Source organism: Merops nubicus, unplaced genomic scaffold (genome assembly GCF_000691845.1).
Source record: "Merops nubicus isolate BGI_N331 unplaced genomic scaffold, ASM69184v1 scaffold7016, whole genome shotgun sequence".
In the NCBI taxonomy this organism is placed as follows: Eukaryota; Metazoa; Chordata; class Aves; order Coraciiformes; family Meropidae; genus Merops; species Merops nubicus.
In genome coordinates, this window is record NW_008615541.1 from 56,745 (window position 1) to 68,733 (window position 11,989).

At 41.0% G+C, this 11,989-nt stretch overlaps 1 protein-coding gene across 1 annotated transcript; it reads right to left on the bottom strand.

Annotated features, from left to right (window-relative positions):
* Nucleotides 1–1,258: 1,258 nt before the first annotated feature.
* On the bottom strand, nt 1,259–7,052 carry XK (X-linked Kx blood group). Its single transcript, XM_008942544.1, has 2 exons — nt 6,788–7,052; nt 1,259–2,753 (listed from the first exon to the last, which is right to left on the bottom strand). Exons 1-2 carry the CDS (start codon nt 6,969–6,971, stop codon nt 1,936–1,938), a joined length of 1,002 nt encoding a protein of 333 aa, XP_008940792.1. The 5' UTR covers nt 6,972–7,052; the 3' UTR covers nt 1,259–1,935.
* Nucleotides 7,053–11,989: the final 4,937 nt, after the last annotated feature.

Consider the following 11,989-nt stretch of genomic DNA (forward strand, 5'->3'; position numbering starts at 1 on the left):
CTAGAAAAGTAGAGAGAAATACTATACTGTACTTATATGTTGAAAAGTACAGAGAAATACTGTAGTGTCTTCAAGGAGTCATTTCACTATTCTGTGCTCCTCAGAGAGAGAAATTAGAACTGAGGTGTTTGGTGTCTTCCCCAGATATGTGAGGTACATTCCCATGGCAAGCTCAGACCAAGAATTCCCATTACTACCCACCAATAATTTAATGAGATCTACATTCACATACCACACACAGACACATATCAAGCAAAATAAAAAGCACTACTCCATTATAAAAGTGAAGTATGAAGACATTCATTTACAGTGCAGTAAACCAGCTTAGAACTTTGCAGTATTGCAAGTGACATACTTCATTATAAATCACCTCAGATCTGAACTTTAGACACTTATAATACAATGATGTTGATGTCATCCCTAATGAAGAACTTCACATCTTCAGTGATGACAGGATAGAGGCTAAGCTTAGGACACTAGCAGATGCTTTGTGTCATGAATTATTTGTTTCCACTAGCAGCCATAATGTGTAATACTCAAAAGAAGTCAAGGTGCTAAGCAAAGAAAGTGCAAAAAGCCTTAATTTAATTTTTGAAAATACAGGTGTGTTTGTGTATTTCCACTCAATTCTTGGGCATTCATCTGCTAAAGCTTTCTCAGTAACTTTGAAAATACAGAAACATTTTTATTTGTGGTGATATAGTGCATAGAAGAAAAAGTCAGCAACTTCATTTCCTCTTTCAGATTTCAAGTCTGTGATACTTCTGAGGTAAAGAAGTCAGAGGGTTTTCAACTACTGATATTAAATTAACTATGACATATCACAGCCTCAAAAAGGAGGACTCAGTGTCTTCTGTCTCCACATAAGATGTCACTGAGTTGTCTACTTTGTGTACTACCAACCCCCTGTCAATCAGGGTAGTGCTCATCTCTTCAGCCATCTAAAAGGGAGATGGAAAGTCAAAACAAATTGTCAAGGCATCTGGTTAACACTGAGTAATAGGTCTCCAGAGAATGATTTGTATCACTTGTTTTAGAGGGTATTTTAAGATGGGTTGAATTACTCCCTGGAGATATACTCTGGAGAGCACCTACATGACTAGTTCACACTATCTGCCCTGTTCTAGATGTTTAACATTCTAGACATTTAAAGTTACATAAAGTGGACACCACCCTAATACCAGAACATCACAAAAAAAATTATCAGATAAATGGTAATGTCAGAAAAAAAGGAGCTATTCCAGAACATCACAATTAATGTGTTAAATTTAATTCCCTTACTAACAAGCAGCAAGTATGAAGAGTAAAACAGTGCAAAGCCAATAACCCCTCTGTCTGTTCTCAGTAACAGTCACATTTCAGTGTTAGTGCTGGCTAATTGGCTGTTTCTTGGCAACCTAGACTACAATGCATTGTGCAAGTCCAATTCTTATACCACAGAGAGAAGTATTATCTTATTACACTGATTAGAGTGTAAAAAAAGTCTGCAATTTGATCAAAGCAGACTACAGCTATAGTCAATATATAGTTGAGGTCTATGCTCTGCTTCCATGCTAAGGTGCATGCCAAAATGACATCCCACCTGAAATAAAATGCATGTCCTTCCACCCTCAGATTTCCTGAGTAAGATGAGCATCAGGCCAGTTTTTGAAGGATGTCTCCCATAATGATTTCAAAACAAGCATGTGATTATAAACCTCTGTGCAAAAAACTCTGAAACTGAAGTCTACAAACAACGATTGCTCTCTGTACACAGACAGACACTGACACATACGCAGACACTAAGATTCACACAAGGGTAGGCTTGTCAGTCATCATGCAGTGCTACACCTGCAAGAAAGAAATCCCATTCACAAGACACAATCTCCAAGATACACGATGCTCCCAGCTGGCAATCTTTCGCCTTTCAAAGGCACCTACTTGCTTCCTTTTGTACTATGCATTGGAAGAAATACTTTGATGAGGATTCCCCTTTTGAGAATCTGTTGCCTTGCTCCATGCTTCGTCAGTATTTTCAGATCTCACCTCTGCCTTCTCTGTCAGTATGGTGGATTTGGGAGGCTTGCAAATAAAGCAGAGGAATTTGAAACAGGACAGCAAACCTTCGGAAACGCTGGATGAGAAAAGCTTTTTGCACGGGTGGCAGAACTGGTAGAACACCAACATGAAGAGGACAGCCATGCAGTAACTTATCAGGAGCTGCAAGACCAACAATGGGGCACAGACATACAGGTAGATATCTGTTCTATAGATGTACCACATCAGCAGGAGGAATGCATTCTCGATGAACCGCAGCATGTAATAGACAGTCAGACGGTACCAGTTTTGGGATTTGTTAATTAAGTCAGGATCGTTGAGCTTCACCTGCACTGCTGACCAGCAGAACATGTTAATACCAGCATACAGGAAGGTGAGAAGGCACAAGACGATGGTAGTGCCAACCCTGCTCAATGCCTTCTCTATGTTCTCAGGAAATGGGGACTTGCTTTGCCAGAATAGAATCCACGGGTAGAAGAAAAACCCAAAGAAATTCACTAGCACAACGGGGAGAGTCCAGATTTGAAGGACTGAACTGAAAAGGACCAACACCGTAACCCGCGTAGCAATCTCAAAGCTTCTCCACATGAATATGCAGAGGTAGGCAGCTGGCTTCACGCTGACATCATAATCATCATACTTGATCTTAATAGCCAGAATGTTGCAGCGTAAGGCGCCATACACAATGGATAGGAGAGAGAGGACCATACAAATACCTACAAAGAGAAAAGACAAATCAGGACCTTCAGCTTCGCAGAAGTTAAAGGCATCGCATCAGAACAGCTCAGAAGAATGGCTGTGAAGAACAGTAGTCTTCACAGCACTCCTGGGGATTACAAGCAGGGTGTAATGCCCAAAAAAGCCATTCCTTGTATAAACTTCTGGGTTCTTACTCTAACCCTACCTCTTATGTCGGTCCCCATTTGTTACTTTTCTAAATGGCTAGTAGCTAGAAAGAGAAAAAAGGCACTTAACAGTCAACAAGTGTCTCTCTCTCTCCTCCCCCTGCCACTGGGGGCCGTTGGAACAGATACTGTCCCTGGCAATTACATGGATCAGTCATAAGAGTATCTGACTTGACCTCAAACTCTCACAGCTCTTCACAAGGCACAGAGGTGCTACTCCTTCTTTGCACCGATGAAAAACTGCAAAATAGAGAAGTTGAAATTTTGGAGTAACTCAGGCATGCACTGGCAGGTAATTTAAAATGCAAAGTATCTTCCCCTGGAACAGTCCCAAATTCCCTAACAGTCCTTACAAAGGTGGCATTTCTCTTCTTCCTTCCTACTCCCAGAAAGCTGCACTTTCCTCACACATCAGAGATGCATACATTCAGAGAGGCACCGTTTACTTTGTTGTTGTTTTGTTTTGTTATATCTTCAGTCTTTTCAAGACCTGGTCCTTCCCACTTCAGAAACTGCTAAGAATTCTGTTCTAGATAAGCTACATCACAAATACCTATTACTGAAATATTACGTTCAGTAGAAGAATCTTAAGTTATTATATATATTATAGTTTTCTAAACTGGTAATCAGAACCCTTGGAAATAAAGGCACTTAATTTGTTACTTAGGGCAAGACACTTCGATACAATTTTTTTTTTTTTTGCCTTAAGATAGAATTTCAACACTTAGAAACAGCTATTAATACTCAAAGTACGTTGTTCAAACAATGAGAAAAGTATTCTCTGGTCAGAGTTTAAGGAATAGAGGAGAACCAAGTGTAGAAGAATCTTAAGACCACCTAAAAAGCCCAGTTGTAAACATTGGAAAAAGTGACACTGCAAACACTAGTAAATTGAAAAAAAATTATGAAACCAACACTTCTATTCTTGAAGATGGCAGTCACTGCTAACAATTTCTCATTTAAAAAGTACTTTCATCAGAGTAAGTTTATTTTTAAATAGTAGGAAATCTGCCTTTTGAATTTATTTTTTCTTTTTCAAGTATTTTACGGCGATAACCTGACTGCTGCTAATGGCATAAAAACTAAACTTACAAAAAGATTGCTCTTAATGGAAGCAGATCTTCCACATTCAATACCACACACTGAGAACTGGCCCTTTTTCAAGGTTAGGAGGCCAAGTCACACATCCCCCACCTTCATGCAGCTATTTTTGTAATTAACACTTACTCAGGCCTTTTTGGGCACCTCCTGGCCTTGTGTTTCTCTGGACAGCACTACCTAAGTGAAGAGGTCCTGAAGGCTGCCCAACAGTGTGTAAATGGACTTGAGCCTGATGCTTGCCACCTCTTCATACTAAGGTTACAGCTGGCTCTAAGGCAATGCATGATACTGGCAGATGCTGAAGCATTTAGTATGGGGTGGAGCCCAGATGCACAAGGAAGACCTCAGCATCTGTCCTGGGAGCAGTAATTACAAAGTCAGACTGGGCATTTCATACAGTAACAAGTTAGGAGCTTCTTCCCAGTTATGCTGCACCCCAAGAAACTGCTGAATGTCTAGAACTATGATTCAGGCTATTACATGTGGGTTTCTAATGTTGCCTTTCCTACAACAGCATTTCTATGTATTTCAAGCTAAACAGCCACCAAAGCTTTATGTTTTTCATCATAAGTGATACTGACCTCATTACTATTAAACAAACAGAACTTACACAGAATAACAGATGGGGTAGTGTAGGAATCCAGAAAAATAAGAGACTGATGAGGAGACAAGACAAACAATGTGGAAAGCAAAATACAAGAGAATGAGAATTATATCAGAGATAAATGGAAAAAGAGCGTGCACTTTGGAGGACCAGTGTCAAAGAATAGGGAAGCCGAAGACATCTGAAGCATGGAAGAAGAGCTGGATTGGCTGTTAAATTATTTTGATGATGCTGCAAGATCAATAGGTTGAAGTCCTGTCTCTACATCAGAATCCCTGTATAAACATAAACACCAAGCTGGAACTGTGCTATGCATCATTCCCATTTATTCTGGAGGCTGAATAATACTGGTGGACAAAAGGTACTACTGCAGAAATAAGCTGGCTAAAGAGATTGCAGAAAGTTGCAATATTTCAGAAGGTAAAATACAGACAAGGAATATGGTCAGGACTATTGTTTTTCTGATGAATAAGCTCTAGTACACATTGTCATTGTTCCTAAATCACTGATTAAGAAAAAAAAAAAAACCAAACCACACATTCTTTTTTTCTTTCAATTTCTATATTTTAGAATTAAACTTGCTATCGAGATGGCTTCTAGGAGACATGAGCTGACTACTGCATTTGCTGGTGGGTTCTGTGAACATCCTGATGAGCCAGTTTATCTCTGGTTGCTTAGCTTTATTTCACCCACAGGTCACTTAGCAGCCTGTGACTCAGGATTTATCTCAGCAGTGACTGGTAAAAGTCAGAAGTAATAGGGTGTTACAAATCCTTACTAAATATGCAATTCTCTAATCATCTGGAAGACAGCGCTTCTTCTTGGCAATCAGGACCAGTAAGGTCAATAACAATAATATAAGAAATCCAATAAAAAGGTGACCTTTCTCAAGCAAATGCCATCTGCAGTGAAATGATTAGAAATTTTGCTAATTGCACTGCTCAGCAAAGGATCTGGCTACTTTGTTCTCATCCCGTGTCACAGGTGCCATGGTTACTCAAGTGGCTCCCTCAGCTGTGAGGTACTCAGATGCTGCCCGAGGCAGTGCCTTTCCAGTAACTCCTGCTCTCCCCTTAAACAAGCACTTCTGTATAAAGACCATAACCTGTGGTAATACCCCTATGTGCTGACTCTCCCTTTGGTACACCAACATTCTCCATTCACCAAGCTGAAGGGAGAGCCCTGATGTTACTATAAAGGCTTCTCCAAAAAAACCACTTCGTTCCTTACCTTGGTACATTGCCAATCAAGGTACCAGCACTGAAGAAAGCAACGAGATTCATAACATGTCACCCTAGCCTCAGCCTCCCTAACCTGTGAAGCTGGTAAAGATCCCTGGCCTTTCAGGGCTTCCAAAATATAATAGGAGCTATTTTGCATTTCAATGGAAACACACCTCCAGTTCACAGAGGTGACACAGTCCTTACACTGAAAGCTGGCTGTCCTATGACCAGCTGGAATAGGTTCTTCATTTTGAGCCAACTAGCAAACAAAGACTTTTTATTTTTCTTCTCCCAGGGCATTGAAGCACATCATGGAACAAGCTGCAGTCCCATGGTAAAAGAGATGTGCCCTGGTAAGTCCATGTGGTGCATCACTGCTTGGTGAAGGCTTAACAGCTTGGGTCCAGTGATGGCCACATTTGCACACCAGCTTATTGAGTTCTGCCTTTTGATTCCAAATTCATAGTCTGGCACAGGTAAAGCCAGTTCACATCCTCAGTCTACATCTGAAACTGCATTCCTGAAAATACACCTTCCATAATGCAGTAAGGCAAAACATGCTCTGCACTGTACCCCAAAGGATTTTCCAGAAATTTTGCTCAAAAACTATAAAGGAACAGAGGTAAATATTTTTTTTCCTCTTCATAAAGACAGCTTAGTCCCCTCCAGCTACTTCCCTCTCATGCCATAATGGTCACTTTGTCAAATTTGTGTCTTTATAGTAAGTCAAGTATGCTACAGGAAGTGTCATAGTGTAAAACATGACGATACAGAGATAAACTTAAGAGCAACATCACCATCAGGGAGACAAAGCCTATTGCAACATGTTTAGTTCTTGTCCAGGGCAGCTACACCTGACTGCTGACCTTTCTGCTCTCCCACCCAAATATGGAGGTGATAACAACAGCTCTACCTACTTCTGGCAGCTGTGATCTCCTGCTGCAGGACACAGATGTAGAGCTGGAGCGTGAGCTGGGGAGCTGAGCCGAGGAATGCCTGGATCACAGACGCCCTGCTGAAGGCAGACCTGTGCGTACACAGCTTGCCTTCAGCCTGTCCCACTTCTTTCTCAATTTCTTCCGAGTACCCATCCTTGGGCATCTGCCTCTTCTTTGTGATGCTGACATAGGGTTCTTCGACTCTGCCAGCGTGGAAGTAAATGTAAAAGACTTCCACACACCTACAAGCAAATCAATAAATAGGGTAACAGGAAAAAAAAAAAAAAAAGGAAAGCATAGGTCTCCCACCCCTTAGTATTTTAAGCCATCACATCATAAGTCCTAAGTCCCTTGTTCATAGAGCTGAGCCTCTACATTTTCTTCCCCTGATAAATTTGTAATATGATAGATTTCACTCTTCAAAACATGAGCTGCATGCAACAAGAGGACAAGAATCTGGCAGTGCCCTTTGGCCTTCTTGTAGTACTCAAAATTGGGAGGAGGAGGTTTATTTTTTTTCCTGTGAGATGCCCCTGCTCTCTGCTGTCATATTAGAGTCTTTAAACTACTTATCCTCTACAGTGTTCATAGGCTGCCAACTGAGGAACCAAGACGGAAACATTTCCTCAGCTTCTCACAATTTTTCTCTTCTTTTTATCCATACATTTGCAACATGCTGATGGGGCATGGCAATGAAACCACTTTTCATACCTCCGCCTTAAAATATTTCAAGACTTTGGAGAGAAGCTCAGGGTATGAATGGGTACACACATCTCATTAACAGCTGGACTCTAATCCTTGGTTTATCAAACAACAGCCCAAAATGCAAGTAACAAGCCACAGTAGCAAGAAAAAGAGTCTCACAACTCTGGAAATCAGTATTTTTAAAAGACATAGAAACAGGAGCTTTACTCCTTATGTCTGCTTATGTTTATTGTACTGTTGAAGGAATATTAAACAATCCTACAAAAATATTCTAAATACGATGCAGTGTTTCCCATTGCTGTAGCTCTTCATAGTTGCTTATGTAGTTCTAGCTTACCACAGACCAGCTTCCAAGGAACAAAGTGATGCCAGCACATGCACTTCTATTCATAAATTACATACTCTTGTACTACTTGCTGCCTCTACCTATGTACAGAGGATAATCCATACATCTGGGAGAGAAGGGAAAAAGGATGAAGGAGTTTGTGGCAGCAAATGCTGTATCAACAAAGACAATCTAGCTCCTTGAATATTAAAGAAGATAGCCTCAGATTTATGAAAGAAAAGGGAAGTTTCTGAAACTTCATTCCAATGACTATTTTTAGATTGGCAAAAACTTTAGAAAAACTATTCTGAGTTGCCTGGGCATAATTGTGTCAAGAGTGGGCTTGAGCATCAAGCAGGACCAAAACACACAAGGGAATAGTCAGCCTTGTCCGGGAAGTAGTAACAAGCAAGGATCTACTGAGGTACAGGTGAAGTCACAAGCTGAGGGAGAAGGAGGAGAAAAGAAAAACTCTGTCTCATTAGATAGGGTCCTAAAAATACCTGGCATGGTATGGAGGAGTTCATGTACAACAGGACCATAAAGGATAAACGGCATTGACTACCAAAAAATAAACCCCCCAAAAGTCCAAACCCTGTGTGGACACAACCTGCTTTCTCTGTTATGCCTAACACTGGTACAGGCTTCAAGAAGAAAAACAATTGCAGTGCATGAGCAGTAGAACTGGTGAGGGCTGGCTTCCAGCCCAGAGGGAAAATCTGGGGAGAGAAACCCCCACTGTGAAGGGCAGTCTGTGGCACCAGCTCTGGTCACATGCCCTCCCATTGCCTGACACGCATGGCATCTTCTTCTTGCATAGGCATCATCCTCTGATGAGGACTGAGCTGTCTTCTTTATCCCTGCAGTGCCTGCTGTGGTTCCTCTCCTCCACGTGGTTGCCCCTGTAGGTAATACTTGCTAGAACGCAGCATCTCCAGGTCTCCGACAGTTCAGATTCATCCAGTGAGTTTTTGTAATGTACAAATAAGGCTTATCTTCTTCTTGGAAGTATCTCACAATTATAAAGCACAGAACTATGTTTCTCTAGGACTTTGAACACCCATTTCCTTCTCAGCTTGACTTTTTTTGTCAACAATTGCTAGGTGAGAGTCTATCACAGGCTTTTAGGGGAAAGCTCGCAGACTTAACTGATAAAAATGCCCATAAAAGCATACTGTATTTTTTTTTTTTTTTTAATAAACTTGACTTCATTTTTTTCCCTTTAACTAGACCACTAGCAAGTCTCATCTGGTCACAATGGAGAGCAATTTTACGATCCTATGGTACTATCCTTGATTCACCAGGCTTCAGCTACCATTATCACTAAAGCTATTCAAAGGGTCTGGTGTACTGGAGGCTCCATCCACAGTGGTGACTTTCTGTCTTCCCCTTGTTAATCTTTTCAGTCCCTGCCAGCCTTGTTCCACATGAAAGACTCCATGCAATCAAAAATAAAGTGTGAAAAATTCATAAAGCACAACAGCTTATGAAGCTAATAGGGATTCTGAAACAAACAATTAAACTGATTGTATTCCAAAAGAAAGATCCCAGAACATTTTTGTATCGCTTAATATTCACAGCCACCTATTCACCCTGAGCTGAGGGCAAGTTAGAAGCTATTACAGAAAATGAGATCTCAGCATCAGCCTCTGAGCTCTTGCTGTGCGTGATTAGAGGCAGGTATAGTCTAAGGACCCATCTCACAAATATACAGTAATCCCATAAAAGCAATGATAAGATTCATAAGACTACTGACTACAGCAAATATAATCAACAAAATGTTGGGTCTTGGAGCATGTATTTGATTGGTATTTATTAGCTAGGTATTAAGTGTATTGTTTGTGATGGGAAATTTTACGTCCATATAGAAAAGCAAACATGATCTGAAATGGTCGGACAAGCAAAGCTTAGAGCCAAAGGGGACTTTTATCAGTACAACAGAGTAATAAAAGTAGTATGTGCAAGCACTCAGGTCACATCAGTAATGATGCCCATCTTCGCTCTGCCCTTCCCATTCAAGACTGTCTCTGGAGGTCATGCCTTCCGAGTCAAACAACAAATGTCCTCAAGACTTCAGCTGGTGCCTCTGCCCAAGCAACTGCTTCAAACGGGAGTAGGCTGGTGGCTGATAAACTGGAAAGAAGAGCATCAATCTAAATGTTTCAGTAACAGATCGTAAGAGGAGCACAGGCACTTAAAGAACCATCCCAGTGAGAAGAGTTCAGAACAGTGACAAATAATCAATTCAGATGACATACCTGTGCTGGGTTGTGACTTTGCCTATGAAGTGCATTCTGAAGGGCTGGGCATCTTGTCTTTACACTTTTTTAGCATGAACTCAACTAAAAAACAATGCAATAAGGTGATTGCTTCAAGCCAGTTTTCCTCTACAGTTACAAACTCCACTACAGAACAGGGAATTTCCTAGAGGCCCCAGCTGCTCACTGCTCATTGCTGCTCTGCTCTGGAGGAACAGGAATGGGAGATTCCAACTTCTGCAGAATCCACCTCCTGCAATGCAGTGGTGTTTAGGGCCCTTTTAAGAGCTCCTCACATGACACCAAGAGCAGAAGGCATGCAGCAGGCCGTTTTCACTGCACGTAAAGTCATGACAGTTGCAGTGCAGGCTCTGAAAGAACTAAAATTACTTTGAAGAAAATAAAATGCCAGATCTTGTCTCTACAGTGAAAGTTAAAAGGTAGCAAAAAGATAGTGCTTCCTTCTACTCTGTTAGCAAATCTTGGCAGAAAGAAGAGCTACACTTTTTCAAGGTTCCTGATGGTGCCTACAAAGAGTGATTCAGCAGCAACACATTCATCTTCTACACAGCCAGTAGGAGGATAATCCTATCCTTACATGCCTGCTGAGAGCAAGCACCTCATTCCCTCTTTTAATCATGGATGTGTGGGATTTAAATCCCAGCAAAGTAACAGTGGTGTGAAGAGGGAGCAGGCAATGAAAATGGGGAGCTTCACACAGCCAACAGGCACTCCAAGAACAAACACCTATTCAAGACCTATCCACACATGCTCACTGCAAGCATATAAGCAGATTTCTCTAATGACTCAATTTTTTAGTAATTCTTTTTCTTTAGAGAAGTGTACAAACAACAGATAAGTCCTGTAGATTTACTCACCTGTGTCAGACAAAGATTTGTTCCTCACTCATTGTTCTACCTTCCATCTGCACTGACTTTCTGTTCATCTCATCTTGGACACCTAACACATCTGCTCAAGAATAAAGAAAAAAAAAAAAAAAAAGCCTGAAGAAGGTCTAGGCATATTCTTCCCATCTGGAAAAGAGGTAGATGCATCAACAGCTGTAAAATTTAGAGCTAGTAGAATCTCCTACAGTAAGGTCTTCTGATAGAAGTCCTACAAGGAAGAGTTTGTTTTTAGACCTGTACTATTCTGAACTATAAAGCAGGTCACTAGGAAAGAGAGACTACCCATGAGAGACAATGCTTCTGCACAATGCTTCTGAAGCATTATCTGCACTGTCACAGCTTATTCGATTTCAAACTGCAGAACTAGGTGCCCAAAACCTCAATGATGCTGATAACTTCAGCCTATAGGTTTTTTTGTTTTGTTTGTTTGTTGTTTGTTTTGGGGTTCTTTCTTGTGGGGGGTGCAGGATGGTGATTTTTTTTTTCTCCTTCCCATTTCCTGCAGCTCACAGAATCTAACTTTGGCTGTAGCAGATCTCCTCTGGCAATCTGATGCAAACTTTGTACTGCAACTGTTTTGCTACTGTCGACACAATACATAGACACATGTAATTGTTTCTCCTTATGCCTTGAAAAACAAAGCCTGATCTCATGCTAAAAAAAAAATAATTCTATTGTTTATGTCCTTGTCCCATCAAAATCTGAGGAAAACAGTCATTAGTGTTCTGTATAGGGGCCTGTTATGCTGGTTTTCAATTTTTTTTTGCAAGAGAAGCTCATCATCCCACAGACAGAGCCATCTCCTAATAGCACATTCCTCATAAGCAAGAGCCTGTAGGCCTACATTCAGCTACCAGAGCAGCAGGGACAGTAGTTTTCAAAGACACCAGCAGTCACTTAGCTTTCTTCTTCATGAAGTTGGCATCAGAAGGCAACACTGTCCAGTTCACACCAATCCCTTCTGGGTATGCTGCTGCAGCACTGC